At 40.8% G+C, this 14,699-nt stretch overlaps 1 protein-coding gene across 1 annotated transcript in view; it reads left to right on the top strand.

The window, feature by feature from the left end:
• LOC123276141 (ATP-binding cassette sub-family D member 2-like) overlaps positions 1-14,699 on the top strand; it is a 50,188-nt gene that overhangs the window by 11,163 nt on the left and 24,326 nt on the right. The window contains 3 exon segments of the mRNA XM_070505255.1: positions 5,151-5,272; positions 8,641-8,809; positions 9,547-9,641. Of these exon segments, the coding sequence (XP_070361356.1) occupies positions 5,151-5,272; positions 8,641-8,809; positions 9,547-9,641 (386 nt within the window).

The raw sequence follows: 14,699 nt of genomic DNA, 5'->3' as shown, positions 1-14,699 counted from the left end.
TGCTTGAAATAGAGGCATTGAAATAGTTAATTATATATTGCTTCTATTATATTTTCTTAGAGGACATTACCCCTTTCTTTGCTTTGTATTAAGAGAAAGACTGAAATTATGTCAAGAAAATAGTTACCTGGGAGCTGTATCTCAATTTTTTAATGTTATAGGCCACTTTTCTTCTCTTCATATCAAAAGCAGTTCTGGGCAAGGCCAGGGAAAGCTACTTATAGGTCCCTTCTGCCAGACCTTATCACAGACACCTGACAGACAGTGAAGAGAGCACCTAAGCCACTAGCACTGCCAGTAGCGTCCACATGTTGGTGATCTGCTAACGTGAGGTGGCACATCAGAAGTAGCAACTGAAAGCACTCTTAGGAATGGAACTGAACTCTACCATAACCCTCATAACATGGGTGATATTTTATTCCTAAAATGTACTTCCAACAAGATGATCTCCATAGCTCCTGCTGCAGGAGTATGTCTCATATTCAAATGCCAAATTGTTGAAATATAATTTTGTATTTGGGTCAGTTTACATATGACTACTCTCTTGTTGACCAATTATTGTCACAGTAATTATCAGTACATATCAAAGACATACTTTTTAGCTGTAATTAGCTATTCGTGTCAGGAGCTATAATTTTTAAAGTATAACATACATGCCCACAACGGCACAATCATTAGTGTACCACTCAGTGAACTGTCGCAAAGTCAACCCATACACGTGAGCACCACTGAGAAGAAACAGAACCTTACCTTCATCCTAGAAGCTCCCATCCCAGAAACCCCTTCGCAGTCTTATCCTCATCTTCAGCCTCCTACTCCCATCCCCGCTTCCTCCTGCCCCTGCCCCCATGCCACAGCAAAGGCAGGCATTTTGCCGATCATTCATTAGTATTTGCTGGGTTTTGAGCCTTATATAAATAGTATCATGCAGTACGTAAGAGATTTTTAGTTGCTCCACATCTTTGTCAATGTTTGATGTGAGTCTTTTTCCTTTTAGGCATTCTTATGAGTGTATAAGCGTGCTTCATTGTAGTCTTAATTTGCATTTCTCTGATGACTGAGGAGGTTAAGCACTTTTCATTTGTTTATTGGCTACTTGGATAGCCTTTTTTATGAAGTACCGATAAGTTTTTTCTTCATTTTTAAACTGGCTTATCTGGTTTTTGCTTGTTCATTTGTAGAGCTCTTGTGTATTCTGTAATGAGTAGTTTGTCAGATACACACACACACACACACACACACACACACTCTCAAATCTCTTTTCCCACTCTATTCTTGCCTTTTCAGTCTCTTAAGTGTCTAAGAGAAGTTCATAATTTTAATATAGTTCAATTTATCAATCATTTTCTTTGTTGTTAGTGCTTTTTTTGTCCTGTTTAAGAAATATTTGCCTAACCCAAGGTCATAGAGTTATTCTCCTTTTTTTTTTTTTTTGAGGAAGATTAGCCCTGAGCTAACTACTGCCAATCCTCCTCTTTTTTTTTCTGAGGAAGACTAGCCCTGAGCTGACATCCATGCCCATCTTCCTCTACTTTATACATGGGATGCCTACCACAGCATGGCGTTTGCCAAGCAGTGCCATGTCTGCACCCGGGATCTGAACCAGCGAACCCCAGGCCATCGAGAAGCAGAACGTGCCAACTTAACCACTGCACCACTGGGCCGGCCCTCTCCTATTTTATCTTCTAGAAATTTATTGGTTTTTCATTTCACATTAAGATCATCAGTTAGAATTGATGTTTATATATGGTATGAGGTAGGGTAAGATTGAGATTTGTCAAGGTGGCAAAGATAAAACATAAATGACAAGAAGTAAACTCAGATTGTAAGTCCAAAGAAAAAAGTACAGAAGGGTAGCCTGCTTTTTTAATTTTTAAAAAATTAATAGACAATTTTCTTTAGAATAGTTTTAGGTTTACAGAAAAATTAAGCAGAAAGTGTTCAGTTCCCAAATTTCCCCTCCTCCCATAATTTCCCTTGTTATTTACATCTTGTATTAATGTGATACCTTTGTTATAACTGATGAACCAATATTTATACATTAGTAACTGAAGTCCATAGTTTACATTAGGATTCACTCTTTGTATTATACAGTTCTATGGGTTTTGACAAATGTATTACATAACCTTAGTTTTAAATCCTTTCTCACCTTTTCAGTGAAATAGCAACAGATGTGACCGTGTTTCAATATATCCTTTTATTAGCAGAGCTGAAAATAGCAGTAAAATGAGAAGATATAATGTTAAATATTAAATCCTTAAGTGAGGCACTTTTGACAACGTATTCAAAATATTTGGTGAGGAAGATAAAATGTGTTGATCTGGGATACAAAATAGGTGAGTGCTTTAGGTCATGAATTTATATCTCTGACACTGAGGAATCTACCCTTCTCACAGAGGTTATGCAGTTGGCTGTTGTGTGCATGGCAAAATACTGCCGGCACTGCTCTCACAGTACTTTCCAAAGAACAATCCGTAGAATAAAAGTCAAATGAAATCTGTCCAGAGCTATTTGTAATTTTGTTGCTAAAAGCACGAAGAAAACCCAATAGGCATTAATCTGCTAAAGCGACGTGGAAAGTACCATGCCATGTCAAACACCAGTTCATCTGTGCTAGTGTTTTTACTTCTTAACAGAGACTGTCAGTAAAAGCTACTATTTAAACCGCTTTTAACCCAAATTCATAAAATCCCATGATTATTTTAGATCACCAGCCAGATTCTCTATGAGCCAAAACTGTTCTTAGTGCTTTAACTGATTCAGCAATTCACTATTTTGGTAGCTTGCTGAGAATCTTTCAGTAATTTTTTTGTGTCTATCTAAATTTTGTCACACATTTAAATGTAAGAATATCTACATTCTGTTTCCAGTCTATTTATTCAATCACATTTTTCACTCCTCACTTATACCAGCACTCAAAGCCTTTCTTTTTTCATTCCTCAGGGAAACTCACTCACTTCAAGGGGGCTAACAGGAGTCCTCTAGAGCAGTGACAACAGTAGGGCTAGGAGGAACCACATTGGACTATTTGTCCTCTTTTTTTTTTTTTAAAGATTGGCACCTGAGCTAACAACTGTTGCCAATCTTCTTTTTTTCCTTCTTCTTCTTCTCCTCCGCAAAACCGCCCAGTACATACTTGTATATTCTAGTTGTGAGTGACTCTGGCTGTGCTATGTGGGACACCACCTCAGCGTGGCCTGCTGAGCAGTGCCGTGTCCGCGCCCAGGATCCCAACCAGCGAAACCATGGACTGCCAAAGTGGAGCTCAGGAACTTAACCACTTGGCCACCGGGTGGCCCCTAGACTATTGTAAAAGGGCCCCATGAACTCATGGTGATTCTCATACTCGGGTGAAATCAGTGCCTGACACCAACCCATGCTGTAACTTGATCAGACTGTTTATCATTCAGTTGGCATTGCTTGAAGTTTCCCTTCTCTGTCCTGTTGCTTATACTATACTTATGATCTATTGAAATTATATGTGGTCTTCAAGGCCTCACTCACAGTCTACTCCTCCATGAAGCATTTCCTGTCTCTTGCAGCAAGAAATGATCTTTGCCTCCTCTAAACACCTCCCATTAACTCTCTTCATAGGCTGCCCTGCATAGTTATTTGGGAACTTGTCTTCTCTCTCCTACCAAACTGTAGGCTCCCTAAGGAAGGAGTCTGAAAATCACATTTATCCTTGCATGTCCTATAGCACCTTGCCTAATTTCTTGCATATCTAGGTGTTCAGTAAATATCTGCTGAGTGCATTTTACCTTATATTATGCGTGGATCTCTTTCAAACCCAGCTGAGCTGTCTGTGAGCAAGTAAATATGAAATTATCTGGTAGTCATAATAGGGCACAAGTTAAATATTTGCACTGATATGGAGAAAAAAAACCTTTGCACTGAGATAAATCAGAGAACAATAAATATCAAAGTTAGACTATGACTATCTATATCACTCTAATTTCTTCATTAATTTTCAGCATTTAATTTAGAACTTTGGAAATAATCTATAGACGGGCCAGATAGAGACTCAAATTGTTGGAAAGATTAAAGTAATGACTTGGAGAGAATAATTTTGAAGAATGAGACTAAATTAAATAGATATGCGATAATAACTAGAGAAAATAATAACAGCTAATATTTAGAGAACTTATTATAGGCCATAGATTAGACTAACACTTAATTTGTATTTCACCTTAAAACAACTCTTTGAGATAGAATTGTTTGAGATAGTATTATTGTCTCCCTCATTTACAAATGAGAAAATAGGCATGGAGAGGATAAGTGGCAAGTTCTACTTACCTTACTACCTGCCAATAAGTAGTAAAGCCTGGATTCAAACCTAGTCTGACTCCTCTTAACCGTAATTCTGCATTGACAGTAATTTAGGATGTTCATTCATCTATCCATCCCATCCATGCATCCATGCATCCATTCAATACACATTAAGGAGTACTATGTGCTGGAGACTCTGCTGAGTACTAGGAATAAAGAATAAAACACACATTCTTGACCCTTAAGAAACTTAAAGTCCATTGGAAAGGCCAGCAAAAGTTTCCAGGGAAACCTTGACTAAAGAGTTAACTCTTGAAGAAAGAGCTAGACAAAGAAGGAAGAGAAGTATATTGAAGTCAGAAGAAATCATGTATGCAAATAGCAGAGGATAAATAGAGTATTGCATGTTTGGGCTGCCGCTAGACTGTAGAGTGAGGGTTGGTTGAAACAGGTAGACAGAGGCTGGATTATGAGGGTCAGCTAACTTGCATTTCTATTAAAGGAACTACACTAGAAATATTTGCTTGTATTCCTATTAGTAGTATTTTATTGACCAAATCCATAGTATTTGATTGCCTAGCTGTAATAAGGGCAGGGAGTTGAATTTGGAAAAAGTCAAAAGAATGCTAAATGAAAATAGTCGTAATTCCTATAGACTTACTTTTGTTCCAAATCTCCTTCTAAAAAAATAATGAAACAAAAGAAAGCTTTAAATAAAATCTCGTACAAATATTGTATTTTCAATAATTCATTAAATTTCTAGGAAATTGCTGGTACTAATGAAAAATTTACATGTGGTTGTTTTGGCCACAATTTCATCTGTATAAAATAAAACATTTAGTTACTTGAAAAAACTCAATAGTTTTGTAATTTGCTTTTAGATCTAGAGGATGGCCCCAAACAAGCTATGGTTAGTGAACGGACAGAAGCCTTTACTACTGCTCGAAATTTATTGGCCTCTGGAGCTGATGCTATTGAAAGGATTATGTCTTCATACAAAGAGGTACTTGCATTTATTGTCATCAATTTGATTAAAATAAGATATATGAAAATCAAGCAAAATGTAAATTACAAGATATACTTAGTATTTTGGAAACATTTTTCTCTACCAAACATTGCTAAGAGTATAATCAAGATAAAAGGCAGCCCTCCCAAGTATATTGCTGCTAATACCCTTTAATTTTTACACTTTCAGTTATAGCTCCTCTTTTTCTGTCTATAGTATGACGTATTTGTTTTTAATTAAAAAAAAAAAAAAACCCACACCCCTAGGTGTGGATTCTGGAGCCAGAGTGCCTAAATTTAAATTCTTGCTCCAGTATTTACAAATTATATGAACTTACTCAAATTCCTTAACCTGTCTGTGTCTGTTTCATCATCTGTGAAATAAGGATGATGATAGCATTGACTTTGTAGGGTTGTTGTGAGTTAATGCATTAGAATGTTTAAAACAATACATATTAAGCAGTCACTAAATGTTAGCCAATAATATTACTTATATACCTTGCAAACTTTTACTCATCCTTCATGACAAGTCAAGCCTCACCAACCACCTCTAAAACCCTCTTGTGATTCCACCTTCTTCCCGCCTTCATTGCAGAGTCTGGCTCTACCTTCTCTGTGTTCACAGTACACCTGGTGCTTTACCACATTGTAATTGACTATCCCCTGCACCAGGCCCTGAGTGGAAAGCAGGAACTGTCTTACTCAGCTTTACATTCTTAATATCCATTTTAATGCTTGGAATGTTGTACGTGGTCGATAAATACTTGCTGAAAGAATGGTAATAAGACCTGCAGATATCACAGTGTTAAGACTGGAAATCATTTTATTCAGTTCAGATGTTACATAATATTCCCATGGACAGACATTCTCACTATTAATTACTCTTGTGGCTTTTGTATCAATATAAATTGCCAGAGCATCTTTATAAATTTAGCTGCCTATTAAATCAGCCTCGAATAAGCCATATAAAAGAGTTACAAAGTTTGTGATTTACCCACAAAACTTTTCAGTCTCATTCAACAACTGATTTCTTGAATTGGGTTAAAAAAATAAAAGTAAAGCCAGTTGTTTAGGGCCACGTACCAAACCAACTCAATTTTAAAAAATTTTTCAAATAGTAATTTTGATAATCTGAAGACACAGTTTTGAGGATAGGTTTTTTGATTAATAAATTACTATTAAAATTAAATGACAAATCAAAATTTTAGCCATCTCACATTAAAATACTTTGGTATCTAAGTCACAGAAAGAATATCAATTAGTTTTTCTACATTGTCTCCGACACAAAAACTGATTGCATTTTGCTTTATTTTGGCTGACTGTGCTTTGAATCACAGAATGTTCACTTCTAAAGAATCTTATTGCTGCTATGACAGCACATGAAAGCATCATGCATTCTCTGCTAGCTCCAGAGGGAGCAAGGGTCCTTTTTAGAGTTAGAGTTCAAGGGCAAACCCCCTGTCTTATATCCCAAAGTAATTTGTCCACAGTCACATTCTCAGGTTTTTTCAGACACTCTTGGCCCACTCCACCCTGCATCCTGGTCTACTAACTCCTTGCCTCCTGCTTTTCTTTAATTGACCTCTACATTTGGTTTTGGACTTTTTATTTTTTTATGCAAATATATTTAGCCAGGTTTCTTTTGAATCCATATTTTGTTAATCCTTAGCTCTGTTTTCCTCTGCTTGAGAACTCAGGAGATTTTTGTGAATAACATTTGAGAAATTACCCTTTAAATAGCTATAACATTAACATATAGAAATGTGATACTAATCCAGCTACAGACCTCTCACACAGTAGAAACACGGTAGAAAGCTTTTGACAGTAATATGCACTCTTTTACTGCTTGTTTTGCACACACAAAAATCTTACACAAATGTCAGCATTGTTGTATTATTCCACAATTTATTGTTTAAGAGACATTTACTAGTGACCTGCCTCGCTTATTGGTTCCAGTTTCCTAGTAAACATTTCTGTAAGGGAATGGTTTTTGTGCTTTCCTTTTCACTGAGAAAGATGGTCTTGACAGGAGATGAGTCACCTTTCACAGTACCCTGACAACAAGGTGTTCTTTTAATAGAAAAACAGCAGGAGATTCAGCCTAAATTGGATCACTGGCAGGATAGGAGCAAGGTACCACTCTATTGAGCCTCATGGACTAAAGCAGAGATTTATCTCATCTTATCTTTAATCTCACCTAGAAAAAAGTCATATTTAATGTTTTTCTTTGGGCATATAAATCATGTTTGGCTTGAAAAGAAGCTGAATTGTGGAATTTGGACTGAAAAGGAGTTGAAGCTTTTCACTGAGCTCACTCCCAATTTTGGTATCCTCTAGCAGGGATATTTTCTCTGCCAAGCTTAGGAATTTTGACAATCAATTTGACTCAGAAACATTCATTTCTAATAAGAAAAATATGTATTTTTCTTCTATTTAAAACCTATTTTAAATTGAAAAAAGATATCAAAATAAAGGATCATAATTTCATTGAATGAACTTAAGCTTTTCACAAAATTTCTAATTTTCTGGAAATGAAATCTGTCATTTAAACGAGTCAAATCAGAAATTTGACTAAAGATTTATTTATTTATGAAGATTTTATTTTTTCCTTTTTCTGCCCAAAGCCCCCCGTACATAGTTGTGTATTTTCAGTTGTGGGTCCTTCTAGTTGTGCTATGTGGGACGCTGCCTCAGCATGGCTTCATGAGCAGTGCAGTGTCTGTGCCCAGGATTCCAACTGGTGAACCCTAGGCCGCTGAAGCAGAGCGCACAAACTTAACCACTCGGCCCCGGGGCTGGCACCAAAAGATTTGTTTTTTTTAAGATCGGTACCTGAGCCAACATCTGCTGCCAATCTTTTTTTTCCCTTCTCTCCAAAGCCCCCCAGTACATAGTGTATATTCTAGTTGTAGGTCCTTCTGGTTCTGCTATGTGCGATGCTACCTCAGCACGGCTTGATGAGCGGTGCTAGGTCTGCACCCAGGATCCAAACCAGCAAAACCCTGGGCCGCTGAAGTGGAGCGTGAAAACTTAAACACTTGGCCGTGGGGCCAGCCCCTTGACCAAAGATTTTTAAGTCTCACTAATATTCTGAAATCTTTACATTTCGTTTTTAACCGTGACTTGAATGAATAATTTTTTATGTGTTTTATAATCCCAATCAAACTTACATTGACACGTTGCTATGTTGCTCTCTTGATAAGCTTTTTACCGTTACTTGTTTTAGTTATCAGATATGTTATTTATTTTTCATGTATAATAAAATAGGATCTTTAACATTAAATCAAAAAGCTTATATGATTGCATATTTTTTTAAGTCTGTCTTGAGTATATTAACTCTATTTTATTTCTCTGTGTTGGTTTTAGATCACTGAATTAGCAGGCTATACTGCTCGAGTGTACAATATGTTTTGGGTCTTTGATGAAGTGAAAAGAGGCATTTATAAGAGAACTGCTGTCATGCAAGAGTCTGAAAACCATAGCAAGAATGGAGCTAACATAGAATTATCCCTCAGTGATACGTTGGAAATCAAAGGTATTAGACTCAAATGTTTTTGTATTTTTCCTGTATTTAAGTGTTTATCAACAGAACTAAAGTTTTCTAGAAGCTAGTCTTTAACAGATAAAAGAAACCAACATTTATTTATTTAAATAGTTATTCCTAAACTTAGTATTGCAGTCTGAGGAGTGGTGACTAACATTACCATTAAAAAAAAATTGTTACCTTTATTTAGAACAAAATTTCTAGAATTATTTTTGGAAACTGCACATATGGCAGAATGAATTGTTTGCTTTTAAAAATCAAATAACAGAATTAGAACTAATGTCATATTGTTCTTCATCATCCTATGTTTTTAAACTTATTTGGTTATCATATTTTTAAAAATTATATATAAATGTCTTAATTCCCTTTCTGGGGCACCGTGTTTTTTCTGTAAGAAAGGTTAATTTAGAGAAACAAGTAGTTGTAAAGAGTATGGCTGGGTTATATCAGATAGAGTTTAGCTTTGCTCTCATTATGATGTTGACATTAGATTATTGGTAAGTAATGTTTCTGAGAAAGATTTTCCAAGTAGATGTGTCAAAATGTCCAAATTTACGTTAAACTTTTCTTTAGATATAGATATCTATATTTCACTTGGTTTTCTGATTTGTTACTGTGAATTATCTTTATAACGAATTTATCCATGTTGCATTATACTTTAAGTTATTTACGTAGTTAAGAATAACGTGTGATAGCTTTTGTAACTTAAGTCATTCCTTAACTTATAGGAGGAGTTATTGATGTGGATCATGGAATTATTTGCGAAAATGTTCCCATAATTACACCAACGGGAGAAGTGGTGGCTTCCAGGCTAAACTTCAAAGTAAGATGATATTCAAAAATCTTCTGATTGTTGCCATCACACTAATACAAAACAACACAGAATTCATGTACATTTGTTAAATACTTGCAGGAGCATATGGAAAGGAGGGGAAATCAAGAAAGGTATGCACAGTGGCTCAATTACAGAAGCAGTTAATTCCTAAGAAAGCAGAAAGAAAGAGAAATTTGATGTCTACTGCTTTATTGCCAGGTTGAAAATTAAAATTACAGTTCACTGAGAGCCTATACAAGGTTCCTAAACGGTTTTTCACACTGGGTTTTCCCTCACCTGAAAAAACAGGCCAAGAGATTGTGAGGATCCATAATTAGTGTTTTAATCCATTTGGCAGGACTCAGTGTTTTTCACGTTCTGTGATACTGGGATCTGCATCTCCACTGTCATGTGTTAAACCTTGAAATCTTGTCCAAAAGTCATGTCATTACCTAGAGAATCCTTCTGTGAATTCCAGGCAGGTTGCCATCTTTCTGCTTCCGCGTCCTCACCTTTACAATGGGGAGAATAACGGTAACCTACCTTTTGGATGTGAGGATTAAATGAGACAGTTGGTGCAAAGCAGTTGGCGCAGGATCTGGCCCAAAGTGAAGACTTCGATAAATTATGATTACAGTAGTTTTGACTTCCCTCCAGTCGGAATATAGTTTAGTTGAAGTTAGTGGCTGTGTCACAGCTGTGTCTCAGGCTGGTGTCTGCCGCCCTGAGCCAAGCCGTAAAAATCCCTAGAATAACTTTGCAAAAGCCTGTTAGCCTCTTGAGGCTCCTACACTCCTTTATTTTATTGTGTTTTATTTTGTTTTATTTTATTTTACTTTATTGCAGTAACAGTGGATTCTAACATCACGTAGCTTTCAGATGTACGTTGTAATACATTTCGAATTCTGTGTAGATTACATCGTGTTCACCACCCGAAAACTAATTATAGTCCGTCCCCTCACATGTGAGCCTCATCACCCCTTTGGCTCTCTCCCCTCCCCCCTCCCCCTACGGTAACCACCAATCCAATCTCCGTTGCTCTGTGCGTCTTTGTCATTGTTTTTATCATGTACTTATGAGTGAGATCACACGGAGTTTGACTTTCTCCCTCTGATTTATTTCACTTCACATAATACCCTCAAGGTCCATCCACGTTGTCACAAATGGCCGGATCTCATCATTTCTTAGGGCCAAGTGGCATTCCATTGTGTATACATACCACATCTTCTTTATCCATTCTTCCCTTGATGGGCACCTAGGTTGCTTCCAAGTTTTGGCTGTTGTGAATAATGCTGCAGTGAACCTAGGGGTGCATGTGTCTCTCTTCATTGGTGTTTTCAAGTTCTTTGGATGAATAGCCAGCAGTGGGCTAGCTGGATCCTACATATGGTAGATGTATTCTTAGTTTTCTGAGGATGCTCCATACTGCTTTCCATAGTGGCTGCCCCAGTGTGCCCTCCCACCAGCAGTGCAGGAGAGTTCCCTTCTCTGCACATCCTCTCCAACCCTTGTCTCTTGTCTTGTCAATTAGAGCCATTCTGACCAGAGGAAGGTGACATCTCCTTGTAGTTGTGATTTGCATTTCTCTGATCGCTAATGATGTTGAGTCCCTTTCCATATGCCTGTTGGCCATCCGGATACCTTCTTTGGAGAAGTCACTGCTCAGATCTGTTGCCCGCCTTTTTAATTGGGTTGTTGATTTTTTTTGCTGTTGGGATGTATGAGTTCTTTCTGTGTTTTGGATATTGACCCCTTATCCGATATACGGTTTGCAAGAATCTTCTCCCAGTTGTTAGGTTGTGTTTTGGTTTTGTGGATGGTCTCCTTTGCGGTGCAGAGGATTTTTTTTGACTTTGATGTAGTCCCATTTGTTCATTTTGTATTTTGTTTCCATTTCCCAGTCAGACGTGGTACTTGAAAATAGGCTGCTAAGACTGATGTCAAAGAGCATACTGCCTGCGTTTTCTTGTAGAGGTTGCATGGTTTCGGGTCTGACATTCAAGTAAAAGCCGAGGGAGGAGGCTGCAGTTCCCCGAGAGCCAGTGCAGCAGGGACCCTGCGTCCCTGTCAGCGCACCTTCCGGCTCCGCGAAGGTCCCAAGCGTGTGGGCGGGGCCGCAGGAGTTCTCCCAGGAGGGTGTCCCTGTCGCTGTGCGCAGTCCACCGCCAGAGGGGGGGCGGGGCAACGGCCGGGCAGCTTCTGGGCGGCGGCTGGGCGCGCGCGAGCCAGGAGAGGAGCGCTCGCGGCTGCTGGGAGGCGTGGGAGGCTTAGGCCAGCCGCGCCTGCCTGCCCAGAGCCGAGCCCGGCGGAGTCCGGCCGCGCTGTGCTGCTCTCTCCCGGGCCGGGCTCGTCCGTTGGGCACAGCAGCCCGGGCCCTCCACAGCCACGGCCGCTAGCCTGAGGAGGCCCTGCTTCAGCTCCCGCTCTTCCTGCTCGCCGGACACGGACGACCAGGGCGCCTGCGAAGATGATTCCATCTGAGAGAGGTACCTGGGGGGCGTGGGCCTGGGGGCTGGTGGGAGGCGAGCGTGTACCTGAGGAACAGGCTTGTGCGCCAAGAGGTGCCCGTCAGGTCGCGGGACAGCTGTGCGGCGCCGGGAGCGAGGGGGTCTCTTCGTGCGCTTCAGGCGTTCGTGGAACGGGCGGTGTGTGCCGGGCACGGGGCCAGCCTGGGCATGCGGTGCCCGGGAGTCGGGCGCTGAAGCGCCACCCGTGGTCTTGGCTTCTTGGCAGGACAGACGCGAAGTCGATAAGGACACTGGTCTCGAGGCGTTCTGAGGAGTGCAGGTCTCCCTCTTTTCGAGGCTACGTTCCGTTGGGGTTTTCACGAAGCCTGTCGTGGCCCTGAAGCTCAGGCCGGTTCAGGGGAAGTGGCCTGTCGAGGGCCACATAATATTTGTGTGCAGAGCCAGCGCTTTCCAAAGCCCTTGACTGTGCAGAAGTCTACCTGTTAGGGGTGCAGTGGGGGCTGTCCGGGGAGCGTTGTGAGCACAGGTATGTGCCCCCCCCACTGGAAAGTATGGAAAAGAAAGCGTGAGGCTGGAGGGTGCTCCCTTCGTTCCCTCCTTGCACAGGAAGGTCTGGAGAGTTGACTTTGGGACAAGTCCTTCCTTTCCTCTGGTCGGTGCGTGTTCGGTGGCCTGTACACTTGGTGAGCAAGACTGACAGGGTGTTTGACGTACTGGACCTCACAGCCTGGTTGGAAAGGACAGACAGGCAGCAACCAATTACCTAGGAGATACGTAAAGGCAATTTTGTGTTGAGCGTTGAGAAATACGGCATTTTACTGATAGACTTGGTGACCTAGGCAGTGATGTTGAAGCTGAGAGCAGATGCCTAAAAGACAAGGAGGACTTGTGCGGGAGAGTGTTGGGACAGGGCAAGGGAGGAGTGTGGCCTGTCAGAGGCGCTGAAAGAATGCCCTGGAGACTGGGGCCGCCGCGTAGGGACTGTAGGGTGGGGAAAACCAAACTTTTCGATTGAGGCTGGCGCTTTCTCTAGGTTTTTGGAGACTAAGCGTGGTGATTCAGAACGTGGCCTCTGGAGCCAGACTCTGTCAAATGGGTCCTGGCTCTGCCACCTATGGGCTGTGTGAACTTGGGCAAGTTACTGTACCGTTCTGTGTGTCAGTTTCCTGATCTGTAAAACGGGGATGATTAGCATACACACTCCATAGGTGAGTGTAAAGGTGAGAGGATATTTCATATCCGTAGAGTACTGAGAGCAGTGTGTGGCCTTTAGTAGGCGTTAGTAGTGGTTGATTAAAGAAATGGATAAATGCATACCTAAGTATTAAAGGCTTGGAGGCTGTCCCTGGTGAAACGTGTGAACTTGAATGGATTACACCCAACTTTCTTTCCTTTCCAGCCTGCAGTTGCTACTGACCGCATCTGCAGCACTGTGGAATTAGAAATAATCTCCCTCGGCTGGGCTGCTCTTGGTAACACAATCTAATGCTGTCCAAATTATCCCAGGGAAATAAAAGCCAGTAGCATAGTAGGGTTAGGCTTATTTAATATGTATTCTTTATATTGGTTTGTTTAGTGTTTGTTGGTAACCTTTTTTTTTTTTTTGGCAAAGCTGCTGGGTTGAAAAAAGCAGATTAGCTATGAAATGGTTCAGACACAGAGAAAAGTAGAGAGTTGTGTAAGCAGAGCACGCCTTTCCTTGACTCTCTGTCGAGAGCTTTTGTGATCCCTGCTGCTCTCTGCCTCAGACGCGGTGCCCTCTGCGTGCGCAGTCATCTAAACAGTGCAGGGTCTGGGACCGTGGAGAATCCAAGGCGGCAGTATAGTCATGCTTTGCTTAACAGTGGGGATAAGTTCTGAGGAGTGTGTCGTGGTCAGGCAATCTCGAGACTGTGCAAACACCACGGAGTTCCTAAACCTGGATGGCAGAGCCTCCTACACACCTAGGCCATATGGGACTAATCTGATGGGACCCCCGTTGTTGACTGAAACGTCTCGAGGTAGGGCATGACTGTGCTTCCCAACTCCCAGGGCACGGAAGTGTAGCCTGTGGGGCTTTTGAAAAGCACAGAGACGCTCAAGGCGTACTCTGGACCCACTGACTCAGAATCTACTGGGATAGTTCCCGGCTTTAAAGACCAGACGTAGTCCTCCTCTGCAGACATCTCCTCAACGGTTTTTCACGCTGGGTTTTCCCTCATCTGAGAAAACAGGCCAAGAGATTGTGAGGATCCATAATTAGTGTTTTAAGACATTGGGCAGGACTCAGTGTTTTTCACGTTCTGTGATACTGGGATCTGCATCCCCACTGTAATGTGTTAAACCTTGAAATCTTGTCCAAAAGTCATGTCATTACCTAGAGAATCCTTCTGTGAATTCCAGGCAGATTGCCATCTTTCTGCTTCCACCTGCTCACCTTTACAATGGGGAGAATAACGGTAACCTACCTTTTGGATGTGAGGATTAAATGAGACAGTTGGTGCAAAGCAGTCGGCACAGGATCTGGCGCAAAGTGAAGCCTTCAGTAATTTATGATTACAGTAGTTTTGATTTCCCTCCAGTCGGAATATAGTTTAGTTGAAGTTAGTGGCTGTGTCAC

The sequence above is a fragment of the Equus asinus genome, chromosome 3, assembly GCF_041296235.1.
Source record: "Equus asinus isolate D_3611 breed Donkey chromosome 3, EquAss-T2T_v2, whole genome shotgun sequence".
Lineage (NCBI taxonomy): Eukaryota > Metazoa > Chordata > Mammalia > Perissodactyla > Equidae > Equus > Equus asinus.
Note: the sequence above shows the minus strand (reverse complement) of the source record. Positions and strands in the feature narration are given on the sequence as shown.